Source organism: Apteryx rowi, unplaced genomic scaffold (assembly GCF_003343035.1).
Source record: "Apteryx rowi isolate R43461 unplaced genomic scaffold, aptRow1 scaffold_12, whole genome shotgun sequence".
Lineage (NCBI taxonomy): Eukaryota > Metazoa > Chordata > Aves > Apterygiformes > Apterygidae > Apteryx > Apteryx rowi.
This window is the reverse complement of record NW_020447419.1, coordinates 3,415,133-3,440,604: the sequence shown is the minus strand read 5'-3', so window position 1 is coordinate 3,440,604 and position 25,472 is coordinate 3,415,133. Positions and strand designations below refer to the sequence as shown.

At 44.4% G+C, this 25,472-nt stretch overlaps 1 protein-coding gene across 1 annotated transcript in view; it reads left to right on the top strand.

Moving 5' to 3' along the window:
• Positions 1-21,615: 21,615 nt before the first annotated feature.
• Positions 21,616-25,472, top strand: part of CPS1 (carbamoyl-phosphate synthase 1) — a 97,720-nt gene continuing 93,863 nt past the window's right edge. Inside the window, exon 1 of the mRNA XM_026088842.1 lies at positions 21,616-21,738. Coding sequence (XP_025944627.1) covers positions 21,616-21,738 — 123 coding nt within the window. The remainder of the gene's footprint in view (positions 21,739-25,472) is intronic.

The following is a 25,472-nucleotide window of genomic DNA, read 5'->3' as shown; positions in this document are numbered from 1 at the left end:
CGCCACCGCCTCAGGCCGCCTCGCGGGTGCGCGGCTCCGGGCGGCCGTCGGCGGGGGGGGCGGGCTGGAGGCCCTGTGGGGCTCGCGGCTCTGGGTAGCCGCCTCTTTGGGGCCCTGTGGGGCGTGGGGGCTCTGTGGGGCTGGCCCTGTGGGGCTAGCTCTGTGGGGTGTGGGGGCTGTGTGGGGGCCCTGTGGGGTGTGGGGCCCCTGTGGGGCTAGCTCTGTGGGGTGTGGGGCCCCTGTGGGGTTGTGGCTCTGTGTACCCGGCCCTAGGGGCGGGGGGTCTCGAGGCCCCGTGGTGTTTGGCCCCCAGTTGCGGCCGGGGCGGAGCGAGGCAGGGCTCCCCCTCGCTGGCCGGGACAGAGCCGCCGCTGGCGTTTCCCTCCCGCGGTGCCGCACGGTGCGAGTGGGGCCGAGTTGGCTGTAGCACTGCGTTTCCAAGCCTGGGCCTTTCTGCCTGGCGTAGCGGGCGCCTGGCTCTGCTTCTCCTGCCCCCGCAGCCCTGAGCTGCCTTGAGGCCTGAAATTCCTGGTGGCTTGTGGGGGGTTTAGGGCAAGCAGCTGCCTCATGCAGGTTAACACATTGCATTTTGCTGCTGACCAGGAACACTCGTGGAATATATTCCATTCATGTTTGGGGCAGTTGTCTTACATCAGGGAGTCTGATTTTTCTGTCTGCTTATATCAGGGAGTCTGATTTTTCTGTCTGTGTGTGCATTCTTTATTACAATTTATAAAATCAGAGCTCAGAGAGAGAAGTTTATCCCAGGAGATGGTGGGAGTTGAGCAGAGGAGAGGAAATCCCAGTGATGTTCATTTTCCATTCCTTTTTCACTCAGCTGTTCCCTGTTTGCTGATTTTGAGTGCTGTCAGCATTGCGTTGCATTCAAGGGAGGCAGACACACCATGTGGCTTTTGTATTCAGGTAGGCAACCCCAGCATTGGCAAAAGTTATGTGGGGTCTTCCGTTCGTGTCTGAATTCAGAGCTCTGTATTTACAGTTTTCTGTGTGTAGGTCAAAATGATAGTCCCTGCCCTCCTTTCCCCAGGCACAGTTTAATATTAACTCCCTGTGTAATGCACAACTTCAGAATTTTTCTTTTGTCCTTGATTCCTCCCATATTCCTTTTTTTTTCTTCTTTAAGTCACTTAAAGATAAAGATGCTTCTCCCAAGCCCTCCTGTCCATGCTCCTCGACCCCCCACAAAGGATTGTGTTTCAGTGTGTTATTGTATAAATGGCTGCAGTCAGTTAGGTTTGGATGGTGTTGCCACTGCTCAGGATAAGTCAGGAGTGTCTCGCTGTGGCTGTTACCCGGAGCCCAGGTGAGTCGTTCCTTAATAATCTACCCATGCAGAATAGGCAATGAAATAAGGAAATGAACATGAGAGGGAAGCTGCTCCCATATTTCTCATTAAAATTCCAGTCACTTTAGGCTTTTTTTGTTTTGTTTAAAAAGGGTCATTTTGAATTCAAGCAAAAAAAGGTGATCAAGGCAAATCTGTTCAGGGGACATCTAGAAACTAGGTTTGTGTGGTAGCAGTCGTCAGAGTAGTAATATATGGGGTGAAAAAAACAGGCTCCGTTTAGCCATTCTGGCTGTCCCATCACAAAGGTAGCCCTGGAAAAGTCTCAGTTTCTGAAGTGACTCAAGATGCTTGGTAATGTGTGATGATCAGAGGTTGAAAAGACATCCCAATATCTTTCCACCAGCGAGAAAAGAACAGTATGTGATATTTCCTATTCCACAGCGTCAACTGAAGGACAAATCTTTATTGGGTTTTAGCAGCATAAGGTACTGTGGTTCTGGCTGTTGGTGGTCCCTACTAGGCTATTGCATGCCTATGAGCCCTGCGGTTATTTGGATGAAAGTGATGTTTCACAGTTCTTCTCTCCAAAGAAAACCTCAGGATGCCTGAGTGTCTGCTCCCTCCTTGTCCCAGTGATGAGGTGAATCCCAAATCTCTACCAGGTGCTACAGCTGCCTACAGACTGCTTGGCATCCTGCCTGGGGACTTACTGAAACACTTCATACCTGAGAGGAAGTGTCTTCTCCTGGAGTTACTGCCCTTTGCTGGTGGTAGGCATCCTTCAGTTTTGTAATGTCACCTAGCGCTAATCTCCAGTCAGCAGATGCCCAGCGTAGGTCTGGTCTTGCAAGCGGCTTTTCCAGAATGGTGGTTCTGCATCTGCCCCTTCGTATAGCCTTCCCTGAGGGTCAGATCGGCCCCAGACAGTGGCCTTCATGCTGTGGGCTGGATGATCTTGGCACAGTCATCTCATAATAATAAATGCGAGGGTTGCCTGTCCTGCCTTTGCCGCTGATTGCCATATGTGACCAAGCTGTGGTATCTCTCTCCCTCTCTCCGCTTCGTTTTGTTTCTTTTTTGTGTTGGCTCCTTTGTGTTCAGGCTTCAGACAGTACAGAGTAAAAGCCTGAAGCTTCCCAGCTGTAGTCATTAGCCTTTCTTACACATTATTTATTCAGCAGCAGCATGGCTAAAGATACTATATATATATATATAGGCTTGATGTCTAAATTATCCTAAGACATACCGATGATTAAAGCCAAAGATATCCTTTCCTCCCTCTAAAATAAGTTACAAATATCAGACATTATTTCAGTAGTATAAAGTATTATGTAGCATAGTCTACCATTTTATAGTATTGTACATAATGCTATGTATAATACAGTGATAGTTCCAGAAGCTTTGCTGTTCTTTCATATTAAAGCCATGGCTTGGTGTGTTTGATCTCAGTAAAAACTCAAACTTATAAAAGCTGTAGTGCCATTCCAAAGCTAAATAGACTTGTTTTTTGAAGGTAAAGCAGATGTTGTATCTTTAGCATTATGATGATAAAATTTTTCATTTTAAAAGGACATCCAGAATGGGGGGAAAAGTGTCGTTTATTGGATTCTTTCTTCCAGTTCACAGTGAGAATGATTTCAGATTGCACTGACTTTTTAGAAGCTCCTACAAAGAGATCAATGTCTGAGTATTGGCCACAGAAGCTGAACTAAGCTAGTTGATTATAGTGACAGTGTATCTGGGGCACACCTATATCCTGCCTACTTTCAATGTTAAGCAACGTATTCCAGGAAGAACAATGCTGACTCTGTACACACACAGTGATGGGCCTTTGGCTAGCTATTCCCGTTCAGGAGAGAGATTTCCAAGATATAGTAGGTGGTTCTGTGAAAATCCCAGCTTGGTGCTTAGGAGCAGCCAAAAGAAAGTCAATTGTTATTGGGAATACCATTACATATGTCCATGTCTCACCTGCATCCAAGTACTGTATTTTGTTCTGATCTCTTCATCTCAAAGAGCGTAGCAAACTGGAAGGGGTACAAATAGTAGAACTAAAAAGAGCAAAAAAGGATGATCAACTATGTGGAATGGCTTCTGTAAAAGGACTAACTAGCTAGGGTAGACTCTTCAGACTGGAGAGGGGATAACTAAAAAGGGCTGTATTAGACGTCTGTAAAGTCTCAGTATCACAAATGTCAACAGGGGAAGGTGGCACACTGGCTCTTCTAATATCGAAGCTAACAGGCATCAGATGTTCAAAGCTGAAGGAGATTATTGATGTGGTTAAGCTGTGACATCTCTGCCACATCTCTGGACACTGGGGCTACCAGAAGGCTGCATGGGTTCAGAAATCCATGAGACCAATGAACGGAAGAAAAGTCCATCAAAGTTGCTAAGTAAAAGAGAACAGTGTGCCTGTGCACAGGAGGTTCCTAAGCACAGACTTCAGGGAGCTATAAGACTACGCTGGGAGATATTGCGGCACGCGTTCACTAGTACACTGTTCCCTGAGCATCTGACTTTAAAGTCGGTATTTGAGGATTTCATCTGAGCCAGTATACCTGATCTTACGTGCTTATATTTTGATTCACTGCATGCTAGTCTGATTAAAGCAGGTCATAGCCTAACAGTTTTGCAACGAACTGTCTCCATACTGGCAGCGGTTGTATCTCACTTAAGCTATAAACACATCCTTAACTGCAATGTAGACACACCTTGTGTTGCAGTGGCTTTACTTGCTCTTTTGGGACTCAGCCACTAGATGCCCCTGTGGCATAAGCAGGAAACCAGAGAAGACTTGTGCTGCCATGACACACAGGGAAAGCAGCTGTGTGCTGCTGAGTGGGTGTGTGTGGCTGGTTTCCCTGGTACATAACTTGAGCAAAGATCAGTGGTTCTGTGTATCAGGCCAGAGCCACTGCCTCCATCTTTTATTGCTTGAGTTCTTTGGAGAAATGCATGCTGCAATTCTCTCTGACATGTTGTCATTTCTTCCTCTTTGTGGGCTGTAAGGTACCAGCTCCCAGTGCAACCCCCATCTAATGTGGGAATCCATCTTTTCTCAGCAGAGGAAAAAGAGTTTGGAGGGCAGACCTGACAGAAGAGGAGGTCAGTAAGGGCTACATGAGGCAGGAGCAAAGAAAAAATAGAAAGCTGCTGAGGGCAGATCAAGCGCTCTTTTTTGGTAGTGAGGTCAGTGGAAAGTACATTTGGAAGACAGTAGGGTTTTCTGACGCTTTGATGCACTTCCATCCCTGGACAGGGACTGACATTGTCAGACTTCTTTTGCTGTGCTGTAATTGCTAAAGCAGTTTTGCTTGCGGCGCTTGCATCTTTAATACCATCTTTAAAGTTTAATGCCAGGATTGGACATGGTCACCAATGAAAACGTAATATGGGTATGGCCGATTGCTCAGCCTGATTCTGTATTTAACATCTGTCTGCCCCTGAATTCACCTTTGCACGTCTACAGGGTGAGCAGTGCACAAGCATGACTGTTGACCTGTTTGCTTAGCTCTGTGAACAGTTTGGGGTGACAGTGACCAGCATGTTTATGACACAGAGCAAAAAAGCTGGGCTTGACAGGAGATCTTAGGACTCTGAGTGGCACTGAAAGGACTATGCTGTTTCATTTGGTACCTTGTAAAAGTACCTTATTCCTTTTAAAGGAATCTTCTATTGCTCCAGGATGTACAAATGTTTTTGGAAGCTGCTGGATATCTTGTTCTTAAAGGACCTTCAACCTGGAGTGTCTGTGTCACTGGCCCTGGGACACGCAGGCAGCGTTGCAGAGTCTGTTCTGAAGCAGCAATGCTTTGGCACCTGCGCTGGTGTATCAGTACTCATTCTCCACATCCACCACCATGGTAATAGATTTGTCTAGACTTGACTTGGTAGGTAAATACATGGTGTCAGGTCCCAGGCTTGCCGTTCTGGTAGATTCCATGTAACTCCTGTTTCTTAGAGCACTGGGCATGTCTACAGTTCTGTGAAGATCACTTGTTCTGGATTATCCCTTGGGGTCACCCAGCTTGACTCCTGTCCTCTGCCCTTGTTAGCGCTGTTGCTGAGGTGAGTTGACCCTTGTGTTCTTCCCACCACCTGAGAAGGAGGYTGTGGCTGGCTCTAAGGGGGCTTCTTCAGTGCTTCTCATCTTCAAGGAAACCAAGTGGAGATTTGTCCATTTTGTGAATATTTACAGCCAGCGTTTTCAGGCTTAAGAGCCAAAAAGATTGCGCCTGGTGAGGAAGGAGGGATTCCCATTCTGATATGAAGCAAGGCAGGGCAGGTAGTGTATAGTCAGTCTCCCACTGCATGGGAATTGGCTTTGATAATATCTGTGGCTCAATTTTGGCCCAAAATCTTTCCTCAGAATCGGTGTTCCTAGAAGTCTTTCTGTAGGGCTACTCAGTGCCAAATGGTCCTGTGCTTACAGCTGCTCCTTCAGCCACTCTTCTCTCCTACAGCCGAGTCAGTAAGTCACACACCTACAAGAGGCAGGAATTTCATAGCATCACTTAACACAGTTCCTGTGCTAGTAACAGCTGTAACTAACAGTCTCAGTATGCAGCAGGAGTCCTGAGACAGCATCTAAATACATGAGTTTAAATCCCACCCTCACATAAATATGTAATAACACCTAATCAACCTAATTTCCTATAGATTTTGGTCTCCTGCTGGATACTGTAGAAGCTAATAAGCTGTGAACTTTTGCCAAATTCTTTTTCTCATGGGTCAGGTGTTCATGATAGCTCTCTCCTTGCAAAGATTTTATAGTGTCTTGGTGTGCCTCAAATGCAGACTGTTTCTTGGAGCAAAGCTGGGTTAGAATTGCATTGAATGTGGAGGCAGTTGAGTCCTTTCTGACACATTTAACTGTGGTGACAGTTTCATGTCTGAGCCGGGAGTTTAACATAAGCGTGCTAAAAGCAGTGGCAACTCTAATCTTTGTAGCTGTTTCTCAACAGGCAGGCGTAGTGCGGTTCCCCTTCCGCAGCTGTGGTGCTGGGCTTGGTGCTGTTATGTGCACCACTACCACGTATGCTCAGCGCAAGAGGAAAACCGCTCAGAAGGACTTTTCCCGGGGGGCCCTCGTAAAGCTCTACTGGAGACAGACCTCACTGTCCCCAGGGAAGGAGCTGCCCTGGCTAAAACACTGCACAGATACAGGCTTGGATTTGCATCTAACCTTCGAGAATGTTTATTTTGTACCTCAGATGTGTCCATACCGCTCCATCATATTATTATTTTTCTCTTTACAAAAAGCAAGCTGCAGAGCTGAGACTTTCGGAGGGAGGACTCCTCCCTGCCTGGCCTGGGGCCAGCACAGCTGTCTGTCAGTCAGGCAGGAGCCCGCTTGCAGTGCCAGGATCCAGGGCCACGCTTTCTTCTCCAGGGAGTGACATCTCTTGATGGGTCGCTGCCTGGAATACAGGAACAGAGCTTGCTGTGTGCTGGAGGGTTTCGTGCTCTCCTTGTCTTTTTTATATTTTGCTGTGTTTTTGTTTTCAGACAGGCTTTTTAAAACTGAGCCATTGAGGGTTGAAAATGTTTTGTCAAATGACGATGCTGCTCGAAGCCATAGGGGCCGTATTCGTGCTACATTCTCAGCCTCGTGGCTTCTCACCTTGCAACAATAATATTTCATCTCAGTTCACTTCCTTGTGGCTCCTCTTGTGATGCAGATGAAAGGAAGAGAAACAAATGGCTTATAATATAGGTGTACACGTTATATTTAGAAAGGGCAGTGTATGTCTGAAGATATTCCTCCTCTAGCATTCTGCTCTGAAATTAGCTGATGTCTGATTTCTGCATCCTTTTCAAAGTGTTTCCAAAATGGTGTACAATGCAAACAAGGAGTAACCTTGTACTTAAGGGGTGACTCTTCCCAAAGAAGGCCCTTGAATTTAGGAGGCAGCAGAGTGCAGATGCTTGGCACTTAAAATGGGTGCCACTCTGCAAATTATCGTGTACTCACTTGCCTAAATTGGTTGATGTTGCCTCTGTTTTGAATGACTAAAGATGCATTGACATGGTCCTTTGCAGGCAGGCCCATCCAAGAGGCTGGAGAAAAAACAAGTCTCAAAAGAGAAACTGTCTTCTTCTGTTAGCAGCAGTGCTGTGCTCAAGCCATGAAGGTCAACAGCTTCTATTTATCTTGCCCTGGGTGGATTTTGAACCCAGGCAAAGCAACCACAAGTTGCCTGCAAAGGGCTACGTAAACTTACTCTTAACTGATACAGATGTGGCTTTAGTGCCTACTTATTCCTCAGTCTTGGAGCAATATGATGGAAGTTTCCCATATGTGTTCTTTTAGGCATGTAGAGGATGGAAAAAGACGGTATGTAACAGCATAGCATTTCCAATGCGGAGAAGCTGAAAACTAATGACTGACAAAGACTAAAGAATTCCTCATTCCTTATTTTGCTCTTTGGAGAGGTCTAAAGTATTGCAGTGTGATATTTCTGCAGGTGCAAACAAAGACAGGGTGAAATTCATCTCAGTTTCCCTCTTGACCATTTGCAAAGTGGGAAAAGTATGTATTAGTTGACTGGCAGGACAGAAGGAAGTGCTGCTAGGGACCTTTACTAGAGAGCTCTAATGTTTTCAGAATGGATGCTGTCCCAAAGGAAGGAACATAGTAGGTTGAAGCAGAGATTTACTGTGTCTTCAGAAGCGTGTCATGGAACCCGTTTCCCTGGAAAAGGCAGAATCGGCTACAGAGGGCAGTCTGACTGAGCTGAGCTGCAGGGTAGGATTTGCCTCATAGCTGATAGTGGGTTGGTACTTAAACACAGGTTTCAGGTGGCTTCCAAAATCTTCCGGCTTTTTTTTTCCTACACGTTCTTGCTGCTGAAACAGCAGCCCCTACTCCTCCTCCCAGCCAGTTACTGAATCTTCTTGTATGTGTTAAATTAAAATGTATCTGTTTTAGGAAGCTCATAGTAAGATGATGGTAGTAAACAGAAAATGGGAAGCGTTCAGAGTGTACCAGCACTGCTATTCTAGCTGCTGGATTACACAGGTGAAAATGTTAGGGTAGGAGCTCCGAAGAAAAGAGCATACATTGCCAGGATGGGGTACGGTGGTGAGGCTCAGGGAAGAGGAGGGCTGGGGCAAACCTAGGAATTCAGATGGGTGAAGGTTTTGAGCCTCATGTAGTCAGCAGAGTGAAAGTAGTTTGAGTCTTTTCCAAAGTCATACTAGCTTTGGCTCAGGACCAATTTCTCCTGCTGCTGATGCTGGAAATCAGACCCATGCTGCCCAAAACGTGCTTCCAAATTCTTCAGAGCACACTCCTGAGGGTGTCACAGCTGCAAGGGGATTGCTAGGGGAGGAAAGGAAGGAGGGAGAGAATTAGGTTGTCTGGAAAGGTTAAATGTGGTTTTTGGAGTGCATGACTGGCTGACTGGAACAGGAAAGAGGGACCATTTGTGTAAAGCATTCTTGCAGCTTTGCAGTTGAGATCCCCTAACAACGTTTCCATCCATCCTGCCCATCAGCTAATATATACTCTTTCCACTACCTCATTTCTAAATACTGTGTGCTTAATTCAAATAGTATTTTCTGTTTCTGTGATTTCTTCCTTTTCCAAAGCACATTGTGTGAGGCTCAGACAGCAGCGAGTTGTATCCCAGTTACCTGTGGTGCTTCTGTGTTGCTTGGAAGCATTCAGCTTCTTTACAAAGTAGTCTCTTGATAAGCTTACTCCTAGGTCCCTGGTTTGGAGAATTCAGGTTTTTTTCCCCTGCAGTCATGCTGTGACACTTCAAATGCTAACACTTCAGATAGTCACCTCTTCTCTTGTGTCAGCTTTGATATGTCAACCTTGGTGGTACTCTTCTGTAGTCTAAGAGACTCTCGTGCAATAAGGGATGCATCTAATTTCTGGGCAGCTGTCCAAGCTGGAGAATACCCCAAGGTTATATTTGTAAGAAGCTTGTGTTACAGGGGTGGATGCAGTAATATGGAGTTGCTCAGAAAAAGCAGCACTTCAAAGTATTTTTGTTCCATAGCTGAACAGCTGTGGGCTAGGTTTAAACCAGAGTTTCACTGCCGAAATGTCAGCTTATCGTGGACAATAAAAGCCATACCTCACTGTATGAATACCCACTTTTTAAGTGCGCCCAATTCTGAGAGGTCCTGATTTTTCAGGCCTTGTTTCCTCCCTCGAGTCAGGAATCGCAAACTGAGGCTGTTCCTGACCATGTGGCCTGTATAAGCCAACTCCCGATCTTTGCTGTGATTGCCTAAGCACATGCTGTTGTTGGGGCCTCCTTGGGAAGTTTTCATTTCATTCCTCGGGTCAATGTACTTTGCTGTTGTGAATTTTATCAACTTAGCTCGATCTTACTGCATTGGATGTGAGAGTTTGATTCCTTTGGTTATAAGGTATCGTAGTATAGTGGAATCCTTAGGAAGTAGAAATAAATGTGTCAAGCTGATTTTACTATACTTATGGCAGTGGATAAATATGAAAAACTGATGTATTTGAATGACTTAAATGTATACAGGAGAATGAATATGCTGCCTTTATACTGCTCACCTGTACATTTAGACTACTCATTTTACTAATATCTGATAATATTCTAATCACATCTGTACAAGTAGTTAACTATCCTAACACTAAAGTCTGTGTTTAGACCTCTCACCTGAAATATGCACCAATAGCTAATAATAATAATAATAATAATAAAAAGTATATTTGATATACTCAGGCCAGTTTTGTCTCCTGTGGGGCTGAGAAATGAGAAAATGGTGGCAGGAATGTCAGCATGCACAACATCTTCAGGAAAAACACAACCTAACTGCATCCAAAGCCTACAGCCCTGGCCACACTCGCATGTCTGCTGCGGATGTGTGCCCTCTCTAGGGATGGGCAATCATAGCCCCCGCTCAGAAGTGCAGACCCTTTTTAAGCCAGCTGGTCTTTGTGGGAGAAGCCTATTTCTGGGGTTTCTTTAAGGAAAATGCTAATGTAAAGAGGTGTGTTTGGTGAGGGACGAGTACAGCAGTATGTGTTGCTGGATATAAAGCTTTATCAAGTGCCTCACGTCCCCATGGAGTGTGACATAGTCTTATGATTAACTCGCTCCCACGTTCATAGTGTTTCCTCACTTACTATTATACAAATACCAGCTGAATGGGTGGTGTTGGAGTTCTTTGGTTAAAGCCCTTAACACTTATTTGAGAGCATCAGTTACATTTTCAAACCTCTTCCCTCTCCTGCCCTAAATACCATTTTCTAGTCCATAAAAATCATCTCTGTTCTCCCCCTTCCCAGCTAAATGGCATTATAAAGGCATATAGGAGGAATTTGTTGTCCTGTGTGAAGAGCTATCTCCAGCCTCAGGCATGTATCTGCATATCTATCTGAATGCTTCACTGCCCAGCCCAGTGTACAGTGGCTGAAGCTTTTTATCTGTTTTTTTCCAGAGTAACCAAAGGAAGAAAAAAAAACAAAAAAAAGTAGGGGTGAGGAGAGGAAAAAAGGCAAACAAATTTTGCAAGTCCTTCCAATCTGAAGCACCTGGCATGAAGCAACAAGTAAAATGCTGATTGATCAGGGATGCTGTATATATGGTAGGAGGCCAAGGCCATGTTAAGTAACTCCTCTGAAATGAAAAACACCCACTTCCACCAAAACCAGGAACAGCCAGTACTGTGCAGACTGATGCTATAGGATAAGAAACTAGGCTAGAGAGAAATTTTGTGTATCCCATTTTCAAAGAGYAAATACATACATTAAAAAGGAAGATTAATTTACTCATATGTTCTTGTAGTTTGGGAAGAAACTTTATCGAGGAAACATCCTCCATCTTCACATGCGATATCTGTTGTAGTAAAAGAAATGTTAAAGGCTGTTTTTAGCAGGGTGATTGCTGCTCAGGACAAGCCTGGTTGTGGAAGATGGGGAGATGATACTTTAATCGAATACTTGTGATATTAGCCCATAAGCTAATCATTGGGACTGCTCATACATTCCAGCAGAGCTGCTATTTTCCTCAAACTGAGCCTAGCTTTAGGTCTACCCAGTAATATGCTGGGAGCAAGGAGTCTCTTTTGTTTTGTTTTTAGTCCAGGGATCAACCCCAGCACTGGCAGCAATATAGGTTTCCCCCACTGTCCCACCAGGGACTGTTACTATGAATTCACTTTAGGGTGCCCAGCTGCCAGGACCCGTTGTTCTAGGGAACGTATGTGTGTGTAACRTGCTCTTCTAATTTGGTGTCTGTCTCTTCTGATGGCTGCTTTGTCTCTCTGCTCGGTTCCTGACTTCCCTTCTGGGTCTCCCTAGTCATAAATGTGCGATCACAGACTGCAGGGTGGCTTGTTTTGGGTCTGGCCAGGATCCCCTGTAGATGTCTGCCAAGTGGTTTAGACGAAATGGTCTATCCTAGGTCAATAGGTCCATGAAAATAGTCTGGTCAGAGAAGTTTTGGTTTCAGTAAAGCTGTATTTAACTGGGGGGGGGGGGGGGGGGGAAGGACTATTGAGTCCAAAGGAAAAATAACAAAACTGTCCACTCCAGTGAACACAATATGTGCACACATGCACATACACAATTTTATGTGCATAAATTAGCAGCTCAGGCACGGTTTATGTTGCAGCCTTCATTCCACATAAAAGCCCATTAATTTATAGTCTAATCAAGGACAAGGCAATTTTGTTTTCCTTTGTTACAGCAAATATACTGGGGTATGGTAGTCTATCAGAAATTCACCCATGATAGGATTTCCACTAAAGGAAGGAAGCGTAACATGAATCTTGAGCAAATGCAACTAATCTTGCATTGTAAGGTCATGTTATTTTTAAACTGTGTAAAGAAAGTGTAGCACAGGGGAGAGAGTGTTTGTCTGTGTAGTCCTTTTGATTTGTATTTCTTTCATAAAGCTGTTTTGGCCTTTTTAGTGATTCACGGGAGCAAGCCAGTGAAGTGTACGGGCCCCTGGAATCACAAGGGAAAAGGGATGATTCCTAATCCTGGCCCTCCTTTGTAAAAATAAATAAATAAGTAAATTAAAAATATATATATATCTTTTTACAAAATGTCAGGAAATAAGAAACCTTGCGAACATCTTCCAATAAATAGAGTTCAGCTCTGGACTGAAGTGAGACACTGCGGACTCTTATCTGGGTCCCTCCAGGACGCCTGGGGCCAGTCTCCATCAGTTGTATCAACATGAAAATAAGAGTAGTGTTTGACGTGCAGTGCTCAGTTGTGGTGTTGGGAGCAAACTGCCCTTTGCGTAGTAATTATCACCACGCGGGCTGCGCTCTTCTTGGCTGCGCTCAGTTTTAGCTAAGTAAGGGGTTTTTGAAATTGGCCTTTTGGAACGATGTCAGTCTCCTTCAGAAACTACACGGGTTTTCTCTATTACTTCGAAATCAGCTGATCTAAGTGGAGCTACTAATCCCAGTGGCAATGGAATTTGACCCATTTCCAAGACTTTGATTCTTTTTCTCTTGCTGAAGATAAGAAAAGAACCTTATCTTTGTCCAGTTTGGGTGAAACATGGGCTCAGTATCCCAGATAGCAGCTGAGCATAGCCTGGGCTGCTCACGCCTGAAAGAAAAGTTTAATCTCCTTGAAAATGGATTTTCTCTAACCTGCGAATGGATGTAACAGTCTTGTTGCCAAGCATCATATAAATCTTACTGGTCAAAAGTCTGTCTTGATTACTGTAATATGTGAGATCTGGAAAAGAAGGGAGGTGCCAAGATGGGCAATTCAGAGTTAACAAGTAATTTGCCCTTTTTTTTCTTTCTTAAAAAAAAAAAAAAAAGCTGTTTGAGCCTTCCATGTGATCTTGGTGTGAGATTTTTAATTATTTGGTTACAATACTTCTTCCTTTTTACAAAATGAAAAGTCTGTATTATCTTTTACAAGTATGATAGGAAATTAAACTAAACTGTCACAGGACCTGATGACTGATTATTAACATTTTTGTGTCCTGAATGCCTTTGGTGTTTGCTACTGCCCATGGATACTTTGTTTATTTTGATGTATGCTTCCTCCATTTTATGAAACAAGGCATTGTTTCATACGAGGGGCTGTTTTCACAGCTAAGTATTTACCTTGCAGAGCTAAATTACTCTTAGCTGTCAGACTGATCTAGTATTTTTGAAGAAAAAAATGAAACTGCATTTTAATTTGGTTCTGATGCTTTTTGACATTTCGATTACAAAAATCAAAAATTTTCATTTAGCTTTGAACTGAAACTTGCTTTTTGGTTTGTGTTTTGAAAACAAAAGTGGAATGAAAATTTCAACTTGAGAGAAACCTGTTTCTTTACTAAAAATATATATTTCTGCAGAAGCTCAAATAGCTACTTGCAGTTTTTTATAAAATTGAATTTTTGAGAAACTCTGTTTAAGCATCTCTTTATATGTCTTCTTTTTGAGTCTCAAACATAAAGTGATATTCAGCTATAGTTAGGAAGATGTTTCCAGGTTACAGTTACTGTGTTTTCCATCCAAAAGTGTGAATGTATCCATGTCTTTATTTCAGATTGGGTGCTTGTTAGCCAAAGACCTACCAAAAAATGTTTTGAATTTTGCACTGTACAAAGGCCTCACCAAGATGAGCTTTGTGTGTCTTATTGAAATAATATTTGCAGTTTGTGCTTACCATTAATGTAAATCATCTCAGGGCTTAGATGTGTAACTTCTCCGTCACCCAGGTATGCATGCTTGTGTAGGTGAGGACTGCAGGACTGAGACTCAGGAATGAGATTGTCGTGTTGTTAAAAGCAGATTTTATACCATTTTTTGTATTGGTTATTCCCTTCTGCAGGGAGTAGTTAAGCTTCAGCAGGATTCTAGCCATTCCTAGTGGAAGGTGCTAGTCAGCAGAGATGGGCAGTCAGAATCTGTCCTTCTAGGAAAAAAGAATCTCATAGAAAAAAAATGTAAAAACAAGGGAAGAAGGCGTAAGGGTGGGGATTAATTCTGCTGCATTTCAGGGTAACTTCTACAAGCCATTTACAGCTATCATTAAAATCTTTACAGCTTTGTCTTTGGAAGCAGCTAAAATTGCTCTTGTATTCTCTCCATATTTAGCTGAGTCTGGCTAGAAGGTAGAGAAGATGTAAAATACATCAGTGTGATGACACAGGCAGGCAAACAAAAGCTGAATATAGCTAGTATGACATGAACTCGTCATGGTTATGATGGCTGTGAATTAGGTTTTTCCAGCTGTTCTCTCCAACAGTTTTTCTTCAGCCATGTTATTCAACAGCTGTTTTTCTTGAACAGGAGGGTCCTTCTCAGTGGCACTCTGAACTGAAAAGACCAGATTTTCTGAAGTTCTCCACAAGGTAAAATGGTCAGCATGAGGAAAGGATGGAGCGGAGCTGTGGATCAGCGCAGAGTATGCTGCCCTGGCACTATTTTAGTCTGGTGGATAAAACTACATTTAAAATACTACAGATCCCTCCCTGGTCTTGCTTATCTCATCACTAGGAATTGTTTTTGTCTAAAAAATGAATTGTCCTGGTGTATATTTAATTACTGTTGGCTTTTTCTCAGTTTAAAAGTTTTTTGCTCTTCTTTGGGGAGCTCAGGATAGAATAAAGTTTAGGGTGAAGTTTAGGTTACTTGAGGTATTGTCACATTTGATCTCTGCTTTACTGGAAACTGGAATAGGCGGATGAAAGTTCAGTTTTAGCCTAATGTATTCAGGTCTATGGTAGAATAATAAATAAAAGAAAAGTCAGCAATCAGCTGTGCTTGGCTTTTGGATAACAGTCAGTCTCTCCATCTCTGAGGAATGAAGCAGGTGGATTTTTAATAAGGTTTATTTGGCTTGTCAGTAAGTTAGACAAACAAAGAAAGTGGTTATCAGTGCTTACGCCACATGAAGGCACTCTGAAACTATAAGAGAGYGTGCAGACTTGAATGCACGCTGTTTACTCAAAATTTGACTGAGACTGAAATGAAAGAGACATTGCTGTGGCCAAACTTTGATCTTTTTTTCATCTCTGTGTGGTATACTTGTGTCAAAGTACCACTTGGCAGGAGCTGTCAGATCCCAGGTGTTGCAGAATGGATTAGCCATTCTGCCAACTCGCGACATACTAACCTGCATGTATTTTTCTGCCAGATTTCATGAGCTTTCCCAGTCATATTTGTGTGGATGTGCAGCATGGTTTGTGTGGTATGAATTCCCAACTGCAGGGCAGTGGCCGACCTGCCTTTGAAGCAGGTGTGCTGTTGAGCTGCGCGCATGCAGGACATCTGATGTTTCCAGAAAACTTTGATCTCCATGTGTGAGTTCTGTTGAGTCAATCTGTGCAGGCACAGCAGATACAGCCGGTATTTCTGGCTGCCCAGGAATCCTGAATGAATATATGAAATCGTCAAATTCTGGTGATGCAGAGTTTCTGCAGATATGATCTGGCAAGACTTGAATGTGCAATAACTTGAAATGTAGCTTTTTATTTACCTTCTGGTGCTGAATCCCTTAGGTTATGTCCTAAAACTCTCTATCACGGCTACAAACCTTTTTTTGTTTCATATAGGAAGGCTGAAGTTCTCTGGTAAGCAACTGCTACCATTTGGCTGGACTTTAGGAAAAGGAGAAGATGTCAGGATGCACAGTCATGCCTGTTGGTAAGGGTGAATCAGAATGCGGCACCTGGATCTGAAGATTGTCTTTTGATCTACTATGAACTTTTCCTATTAAAATTTAAAATACCCTTTTTCCTAAACCTCCTCTGAGATAGGGCAAACTACGTGGAAAAAAACCCTTCTGGCTGTGGCTCAAATAACAGAAGCCAGGAGATCTAAAGCATAAGGCTCGTACATGTTTCTTATTCCTTTCAGCTTCTGCCCATATACTCAGATGAAGCTCGGCCTTAGTTGTGAAATTCTTGGCTTGTGGCGCTTTGCATCATGATTACCGTGCTGCTTAAACACTGTGGGCTTTGTTCGAAATGCTTCATTTGATCTGAGATTGGCTTGGAGCAGCAGGTCAGAAAGTGTAACTAGCTTGCTTTCTCTCCTGAAGCAATCGGAGAGGATCCGGTGACGGGGGATGCCTGGATGCTGGCAGTTCATTTGCATGTGAACAAGATAACTTACTATTTCCTTGCGATACGTAGGGGGAAATAAACTGAAGTTATGGCCTCCAAGGTGACAGGGGGTTGATAGAATTGTTAGCAGTATGCTGTGAATAAAAATTAACTTCCCTAGCTCAAGCCTATTGTTTAGCCACTGCAGTGATCTTGTCTGATAAACCAAGACCTGGTTAGAAAACACGTGGCAAATCTTAGTATTATTCAGGTGCTTTCTAAACTCTCTTCTAAGTTCCTTGGGGAGCAAGTGAAGCTTCCCTTGAAATTGAAGCCAGGGTTTCCAAGTCACTTTGGCATCTTTTCTGCTAGCTGTAGGGAAGGAGAAGGGTATTCATCTTGTTCCCCGTGGCTGCAGAGAATTTCAGTTTTGGCACCTTCAATTGCTCTGCTTTTCTGCTCAGGGTATTTTTGGAATGTGTTTTAGTCAGGGAAAGACAGGATGGTCAGAAATCGGCCACAGCCTGACAGATGGCCAGAGATGGCTTCCAGAATTATCTGAAGGACACTTGGAAAAATCTCCTCTCTGATCTCAGTTACAAGAAGGAGAGCCCAAGCAATTCACATGGGCTGCTTGGTACTCTGAACCCGATCCTAATCTCAGGGGAAGTTTATGCCTGTGGAGCTCCTCTGAGGTGGAGGCAGTTACTTGGGACATGCACTGATGTGAACCTGGGCCAGCACATCCACAAATTGGCTCTAATCTCTTGTCTTTTAAATAATAATTTTTTTTGAGAGAGAGAACTTGAAAATGACAGTCATTTTATTGCAATAGCTGTAAAAGTTGACATGAATGTGTAGATAGATCTGCTACTAGAATCTGCAAAGGCAGATGAATAATGTTAATATCAGGTGAAGAGAGTAATTGTAGTAGGCACAGTGCAGATAATCTCTGCTTTTTCCCCCCCCCTTTTGTCATGGATTTGAAAAATTGTGCAAAATTCAGAAATTCGTAGGATCCCCCTGTCCCCATTTTCAGAATTTCAGATTTATCATTTCAGCATTAGGAGCTTCCATTCATTTGGAGAATTTCCTCTACGTCCTTCCTGAGGAAAGGGGTGTCAGGCTGTCCCAGCAAATCATGGACAGTGCAGGGCTAAGGAGCCCCTGTAGCTGCACAGAGCTGGCCTTAGTGAAAGGCACTAGAGCAGTAGGCTCCTTGCTTGCCTTAATTTCCTTGCTTAGCTAGGGAATCGTCATCCTCTGTGAAAGCGGAGCAGTCAGAAATGAGCTGGCATTGGGACATTTAGTTGGTGCCCTTCTCTGAGCATTAATTCCCCATTGAGTCCACATTGTAAAGCTGAGGCCGTGAATCGTTCATGGAATAAAGCCATGCCCCCAAAGTGGAAGCCCTTTCTCGGGTTGCTGCTTCGTGAGCATCAGTGAAATCATGCAGGACAAACCAGTCCTGTTCCATAATCAGCATTTGCCCTCGTGATGGGGGCCTGATCTAGTGATCTGCTGGCCCACAGCTATTGCAGCGAACATTGCAAAATGGCAAGTTTGCAGTGGGTGCTTCCCTCCCAAGGAGATCTGTTTAATTTTGAATGGTGACAAGTTCTGCCCCCTTTCCCTTCCTTTGGCAGATGACCCATTGCTAGACTTCAGATAACCCCTTCTCATTTGCTTGTTTGTGTTCAGTTCAGAAGAAACAGAAGCAGCTCTCCCTCTGCCCGGGTGTTTGCTTTATGCTGTGTGCCCTGGCTGGAAGAGGGAATACTTGGGTTAAGAACTGCTGAACAGTGGAGCTGATTTTTGTACACTTGCATGTGTGCGAGTGCGTGTGTGTATGCTGCGTGTGTGTGGCTGCGTATCTCAAACGCACAAGCTCCAGGTTTTCCTCCTCTATCCCAGGACCCTGTTGCTGGGAGTCACAAGATGCAACTAGGGCAGTGAGATAGTCTCGGATTGAGGGAAGCGCTTGCCTACAAGCCTGTGCCTGAGTGCTTTGCTGGAGTGAGACCAGGGAGGGCCCAGGAAACAGGTGCTTGTCCTGCCTGTTCTTGTTATGCATGTGAATAGGAAGGCTGGGGTGCAGAGGGATCGCTGACAGAGCCAGGGCCTTCAAGCTTCAGGGGCAGCAGCTCCTGCGCTTCCTCTGATTTCTCTGGCTTTCTTTGACTTTAGGAACTGCCTCTGTAGCGTGTGCTGACACACGGCAGCTCACTCATTTTTTCCCCAACATTTGAGCTGTTCTTATCTGAGTGATCTTCTGCCCTCATGGCTTTACACTCCTCATTTCTCTGGTGTGTGTCCTTCCTCTAGAGCCCCTGCCCAAACTTCATCCCCTGAAGGGAAAATATCATTAATAGTGGTGTACTGGCAGTCAAGAAGACACCTTGCCAGTACCCGGGGGAAGGTTTTAAGCCCATGCAGTGTGGTTACATCTACTTAAAATCATTGGTGTCTACTTTCCTTTTTCCACTCTTCTGTGGTTGCCTTCTTTCTCCTCATTGATTCCCTGTTTGTTATTTATATTACAGATCTTCAGATGAGGCATGTTAAATTACATAGTAAGAAGCACATATTAAGGACTATCCAAAACAGAAAAGACTTGCTGTTATGCTAACAGACTTCTCTGAACTTAGGCTCCTCTCAGGAATACCTGCTACATTTGCTGGCCTTAAAGTGTCAACAGGTCATCACCTCTTTTTAGCACACTGGAAGTGAGAGGAATATGGCTTTGAAGTTGTTTCCTGCTTCTGGTAGAGAAAAACTTCTTTTGCCTTACACAGCAGTGGAGTCTTTGAAAATGAAGGTGCTTCTGACATTGGAGGGATAACCTTCTTAACCCAGGAGGTCTGAGGTGGACTTAATAAATCAGTTTGATAATAAGGGAAAACAGCAGGGTCAAATCCATAGCAGTGGTCAATAGAGCATCATTGCTTTAGCCTTGCTGTGGAGGTAATGAATGCAAGTAGTTTCTTGCCTATTGTTCCCCCATATAGCATTTAATTCAGAATATACAGCTGCCACATTAGCTCTGCGTATATACTGCAGATCCCTGACAAACTGGCTCTGGTTCATGATGTGGTTATGCATCTGTTCTCCTCTGTCAGAAGTTGCCGCTCTGCCAAAAGGCACAGTCCTTTGTCCACTCTGTGTTTGTGAATGGCCTCATGGTGAAAAGAAAGGGTTAGCTTTTAACTGATCTGTTCCCTGGTCTCCCTCACTGGGCAGCCGCGTTAAAACTCATGTGGCAGAAAGAGGTAGTTAGGAATATGCAATTAGAATAGTTAAACTGGCAGCATGGATTGATACCGGTTCAAATATATGTGGGCGGGTGACTTCATTGATACTGATAGAGAATAAAAGAGGGTGCTGAATTTGCCCTTCGGCGTAGTCGTAAAGCAGGGCAGTACTTGTGACCTTCAGAGAGCTGCGTGTGACATTCATGGCAGTGTAAAGCTAACATGTGAAATGTGACTTTGGAAGAAAGCCGGCTTCTGAATTGCATGTGAGAGTTCACGTGTGTTTGTTTGCATGCAAAGATGACCTTTCTAGTAAAAGGTACAGGTCTTTGTAATCCATTCATTTATAAGTGTGCTTTTCCTTTTTGTATGTGTGTCCTCTCCCATATGTATATCCAGCTTGGATTGCTAGAGGCTGGAGCCAACCAAATAGAGGAATAACTAATGAAACATTTCCCAGTCCTCTGTATTTCTTTCTTTGCCAGAGCTCCTTCTATGAATCGGAATGATTGTCTGGTATCTTCCTGTAGAAAAATGGTTGAGTCTTTGCTAAACCACATGCCAGTCACCAGTGAGCAGCAGGGGAGCCTTGCTGGCTTGCTTCTTCCAGCTTTGCACATTTGTAAAGCTTATCTTTAAGCTGTGAACACCTCTACACCTGCTCTGTCTTCCACCCTATCCATCACCTTTTCCATCATCTGGATCCTGCCTTTTCCCATGTGTTTCTCATCCAGATCTCCAATATGCTATCCATCATACCAAAGCCCGTTGTCCTCTCGTCTTTGTCTTTTAGTGGGTGCACTACTGTTCAACCTAGTGCTGCAACGAGCTGCGTGGGAAATAATTTCATGTGCTGCTGGCGTCAATTTTGACTGATCTCGAACCACTGTATACAAAGAAGTCCTAACTGTTACTGTCAGTGATTAAAAAAGGTCAACTAAATTTTTTAAAGCAGTATGTGTTGAGCTGCTCAAAAAAAAAGTCTATCTGTTTTTTCTCTCTCTGTGCTAATTGAAGCTTTGATCACCTGGGTTTTGAAAGATGCCTCACCATTTTAATTCGTGAAGGAGAATAATGTGCATTCTTCTCCCACAGCTTGTGTGTTCATTAGACATTTTCACCTCTGGCTAATGAGGAACATGATTCTTTTTGAAGACTATAGCGTAGGGTTATAGGAAATATGTGATAGTTATCAAGGTCTGTAATCGGTTAGGCGACAGCATATGGAACATTTCATCTCATTTCAGCTGCTGTCCATTGAAATTTTGCCAAAAGGTTTATTTCTCTTACAATTGTTTTTTCCTGGCAATATCTTTTTCATTTATTTGGGGAGAGGCAGCACTCTGGGTCCCCAGATGGGGCTTCTGGTGACTATGCACTCTCCAAAAACAGAATAAAAAGACCACAGCTTTCCACAGAATTTAGTCCTCCCATTTTCCTTCTTTCATTACAAGTATGTTTGTAACAGTCAGACTGTCCATCTTGCTAACGTGTGGACCCCAGATCGCACGCTGGAGAGCACTAGAAAGCACACTATGAACAGAAACTCTTAATTTACATGGACTGCATGCTTCTAGGAGAACGAGTGGCGCCGTTCCTTGTCTCCTACGGAAATAATAACCCAGCTGTTCATTTCTGTGTGTGAAGGCTGTCTTCATGGCTGCAGGTGCAACTTCTCTAGCAGGTTTTGCTGTCCTCCAGAAGGCAGAGCTAGTATTTGACCTGTGACGCAACCCCTACAACAGTGCTTAGAAACCAGCTTGAAGAAAAATGTTGCAAGGGCATCTAAGCAAACACTCCTCCAAGGAGGGGCAGGAGGAGGTGGGGCCGTGCCGAAGACTTTTAATGGCAGAATGAATGGGAAGGTGTAGGGCATTGCTGTGCGGTCGGTCCAGCATACCGCCTGTGCCTCCGGTCTCTGGGTTTCCTGTAATCTGCAAGAGTGTATCGTCTGCGCCAAATCTTGAAGAAACACATACAAGCAGATTTTTGTTTTGTCTTGTGTTCTTTAAACATTAGTTACCCATCAGCAAGTTTCAAGATGACAAGAATTCTGACAGCTTGCAAAGTGGTGAAGACTTTGAAAGGCAGGTTGGAGTTCTGCAATGTGTCTGCTGATCACTGGAGTTTCTCAAGGACCAGTACCAGGTTGTTGAGCATCAAGGTAACAGTAACTAAGCTACTGTGTCTCTAGGAGATAGCCCACTGCAGATAACAGTGCTTGCTTAGACACGCAAAAATGGACCAAATGGGATTTGTCTGAACCCTAAGCAAGGGATTTGCTTGGCTACAGGGCTTTATTGGGTAAGCAAATACTTTTTGTGTAGTCTGGAATGGAAATTATAGGATAAATTGTATGAAAAGGTGGAAGTTCATGGTCGCGGTTAATTATTATCCAATGTTTTCTTCACAAACGCCTTACCTTTCTATAGGGCTGGTAGCTAGCAGAGGCAGCTCCTTCAGTCCATGGCAGCCTGAATCAGCTAGATATTTAAACACATGCRTGACTTCAAGCATGTGAGTAATCCCATTGGGTCCATGTAGGATCCATTTTCAATGTATCAGAAACCAAGCTGTCTCTGAGACTAATCAGAGAGGTAGAGTTGACTCTCTGTGAATACATCAGTGTATCAGCCCTTCATTTCAGGGGCTGCAACCTGTTAGTTCAATTCCCCAACTTTCTTCTGCTCTTCATTACAAGAGCTGCATTTCCCCAGCTTTGTCAGTGTAACTCAGGCAGTTGCAGCAGAGCACAGTGGTGAACTGGGACCTTCTGTGTGAATTGTGTAGCATTGGCAATATTTTGACATCAGAGACAAAAAGGGGGCTCTTGCACATGTATTCTGTTGGATCAACAGTGTAATAGAATTAGTAACCTGAGGAATGATGTTTCAGTGGGTGAAGGGAAGGACTCTGGGAGACTTGGGCTGTGGTACCCAGTGGATGCAGCTTTACACAGTGGGATGGGGTAGGAAACCGATTACTACCATTTCTGTCCACTGTAGATTCAGGTTTCCCTGACCTGTTCCATGGCCACTGATTTCCAAGAGAAGGCAGATCTCTGAGCTCTTGACAACAGACCCATTAAATCTTAAAACTTAGCTGCAAAGAAAAAATGAAGGTGGAAAGAGTCATTCCTATTTTTCTTATCCCTTCTTTCAGCATGTGAATTCTCAGTTTGGTTTTGTCTCACCTGCACTTGGAGACGGACCCTGTGTTTTAACTGATGTACTTGCTAATGGACTGATCTTCCCCTCCCTGAGAGTGTACAGCAGGCATGAACTGTTACCTGGCTCACTGTGCCTCAAAACACAGTGATAATCTTCCTCCCAGCAGATTGATCCTGATTGTGCGATCACATCTGGCTTAGGAGGATGTTATTCCTCCTTGCGATGGCAACAGGAGTCCTGCTCGTGAATTAGAAACCCACCATGATTGCCAGTCTCCCCAGGGGCACCACATGAAGAGGAAGTAGACCGCAGTTGTGTATGAAAGAAATGATACAAGCTCTGATGTGGGGAGTTAAGTTCCTCCCCAAGACTGCAGACACTTTATTCCTCAGGCTGGTGAGGCTGTGGTGGTCATGTGTTGACCACGCATTAAAACTATGTCAGAGCCCTCAGGTGGGGCAGTGCCATTTCTCCCCTCGATTCTTCCAGGGCAGGCACCAGCTTCTCTTGTTTCATTTGGAAATCTCAGCACTGCACAGGAAAGTGCTGGGACAGAAGTGTGACAGAAGAGAGCGTGACACAGTTCTGGCTATCTTTTCTCTGGGCTTTGTGCTTCAAATTGAAAAGGGGTGGGAGGGAAAGGAGAAAACTTACTGCCAGTATTGCTGGATCCGTGGAAGCTGTGAGTGAAGGTACTGCACTGAGAGGTGCTGTTGGCAGAAGTCACTGCGTCTAGAGTGTGAGAGCCCAGGGTTCATGCTTGGAACTTGGTTTATCACTYGTGACTGCCGGTAGCGTCAGTATGCCAGTGCCTATGTCTTTGTGCCGCAGAACGGGGATCTGTGCAGAGACGCTCAAGTTCAGCAGGGTTTTAGGAACTGTCTAGCCATCTAAGCAGGACTGAACAGCTCTGCTGGATGGCATCCTGGCTTGTCTCAGTTGCTTCTGATACGTAACTAACTGTTTAGAGCTGGTTCTGTTATTTCTGCCACGCTCTTCAAAGTGCAACAGTCGAAGGCTTGTGATGCAATGAGAGGTGAGTTCAAAACCACTTTACTGTGGCAGATTGTTGTAACCTCAAACTGGAAGGCAGCTTCTGCCGGTAAAGCTTTGTGGCCTGTGGTTAGGACTGCTGGTGCAGTATTTGCTGAGACACATTTTTATTTGTGTGTTCCAGGGTAATTCTGGTAGGCACCTGTAGCTGGCTGGATCTGATGCATTCTACTGATGGATTAGCATCTGAAGTTTGGATCTGCCACCTTAAATGACAGATTGATGATGTTAGGTACATATYTTGTCACTCATTCAAGGACTGCACAGTGGCAGACCTACCAGGTCATAGCTCACAGTGCTGAGGCACCTAATTAAGAAGTTTCATGCTCATGGAAAACTGCTGCCCTACTCCGATGCCGCTACAGTACCAGCTGCTCTAGCGCCTACCTTATTCTGCAGTTGTAAAGCTGCAAAGCGGTTGCTTAAAGCCAAAGGCACAGCCATGTGCTAGGGGAAGGCAAGGAGAGCACACACCTGTTAAAAAGCAGCGCCAAGTGAAACCCCTGGGAACAGTTTARCTTCAGTCCCAGCAATGGCAAATACATCCTGGATGGATCAGAACTAATTGGGCTCTGTTTCTATTTCAGGGTGTGTTATCACAGGGTAGCCAAAACCCACCATGTGTCAGAAATGCTGAGTCTGGTGGAGCGTTTGTGGCTGCGTTGTGGCTGCCTGGCCCACTGCAAGCCGCGGTGCTAGCCGGCCCGCCCCAGAAGTGTCTTTCTGGCATGGACTTTGTGATGTCCTGTGCCTTGGTTGGTGGCATTGGCTCTGCATTTCCTTTAGAAACGACTTGATTAATACCTACAGAGGTTTGTCCTGTCAGAGCGGCTGCTTGAACTCATGGAAAGCAACATGGCTGATATTTAATTTAGGAGCCTGTGGCTTTTAAATTGAGATCTCAGCTCAGATTTCTGACGCCACCTTTGTCAGCGGCTGTCTGCAGGTTTGAATTCAAAACCTGAARGACAAAAACTTGAGCCTTTCCCAGCTTGGGGCTGCTCCTTTAAGGCAGTGTCAGACTCATATACCACTATCCACAGGACATGCAGGAGCAGAAGTCAAAGAGCCTCTGTAATATAGATATGCAAGCAGTAAACCAGCAGGCCTGAGAGAAAGTTTAGGGATAAGTGATCCTAAAAGGCCAACCTATTGCATAGCTTTGCTTAAGAGTATAGTAGTTAATTATAATTGTGTGAGACAAGTGACCAAATGGCAGCTTGTGGCTGGGCTTGGTGTTCTGTCCGTCATTACGGGTAATGGATATTTGTAGGAAGTTTGGAGAAGGAGTGAAATGCACAGCAATTAAGGTGTGTGGGCTAATGGCAGTATAGGTAATGATCCCGTTATTGTAGGTTTAAATGAGTGTTAAGTTGCCTTTGATTGCTTTTTCTCAGTGGGCTATTTTAGGGAGCATAACAAAATACAATGAAAAACTTCCTGATCTATGTATAAGCCAAGAAGGGGGTTAGAGAGCATGAGGGAGAAGTGGTGGTTTTAGCAGAAGAAGCCCTAATAATTATTCTCCCAGGACTGTTTTCTGTCCAGTTAAACCCAGCCTGTTTGAGGAAACATCACTTTAGATGAGCAGTGGGAGACAGGGGGACTCACAGATCCGTTTGCCCCTACTGCATCCTTCGTTCTGCAGGAGAGAGGCAGCGTCCCCTGGCGAACG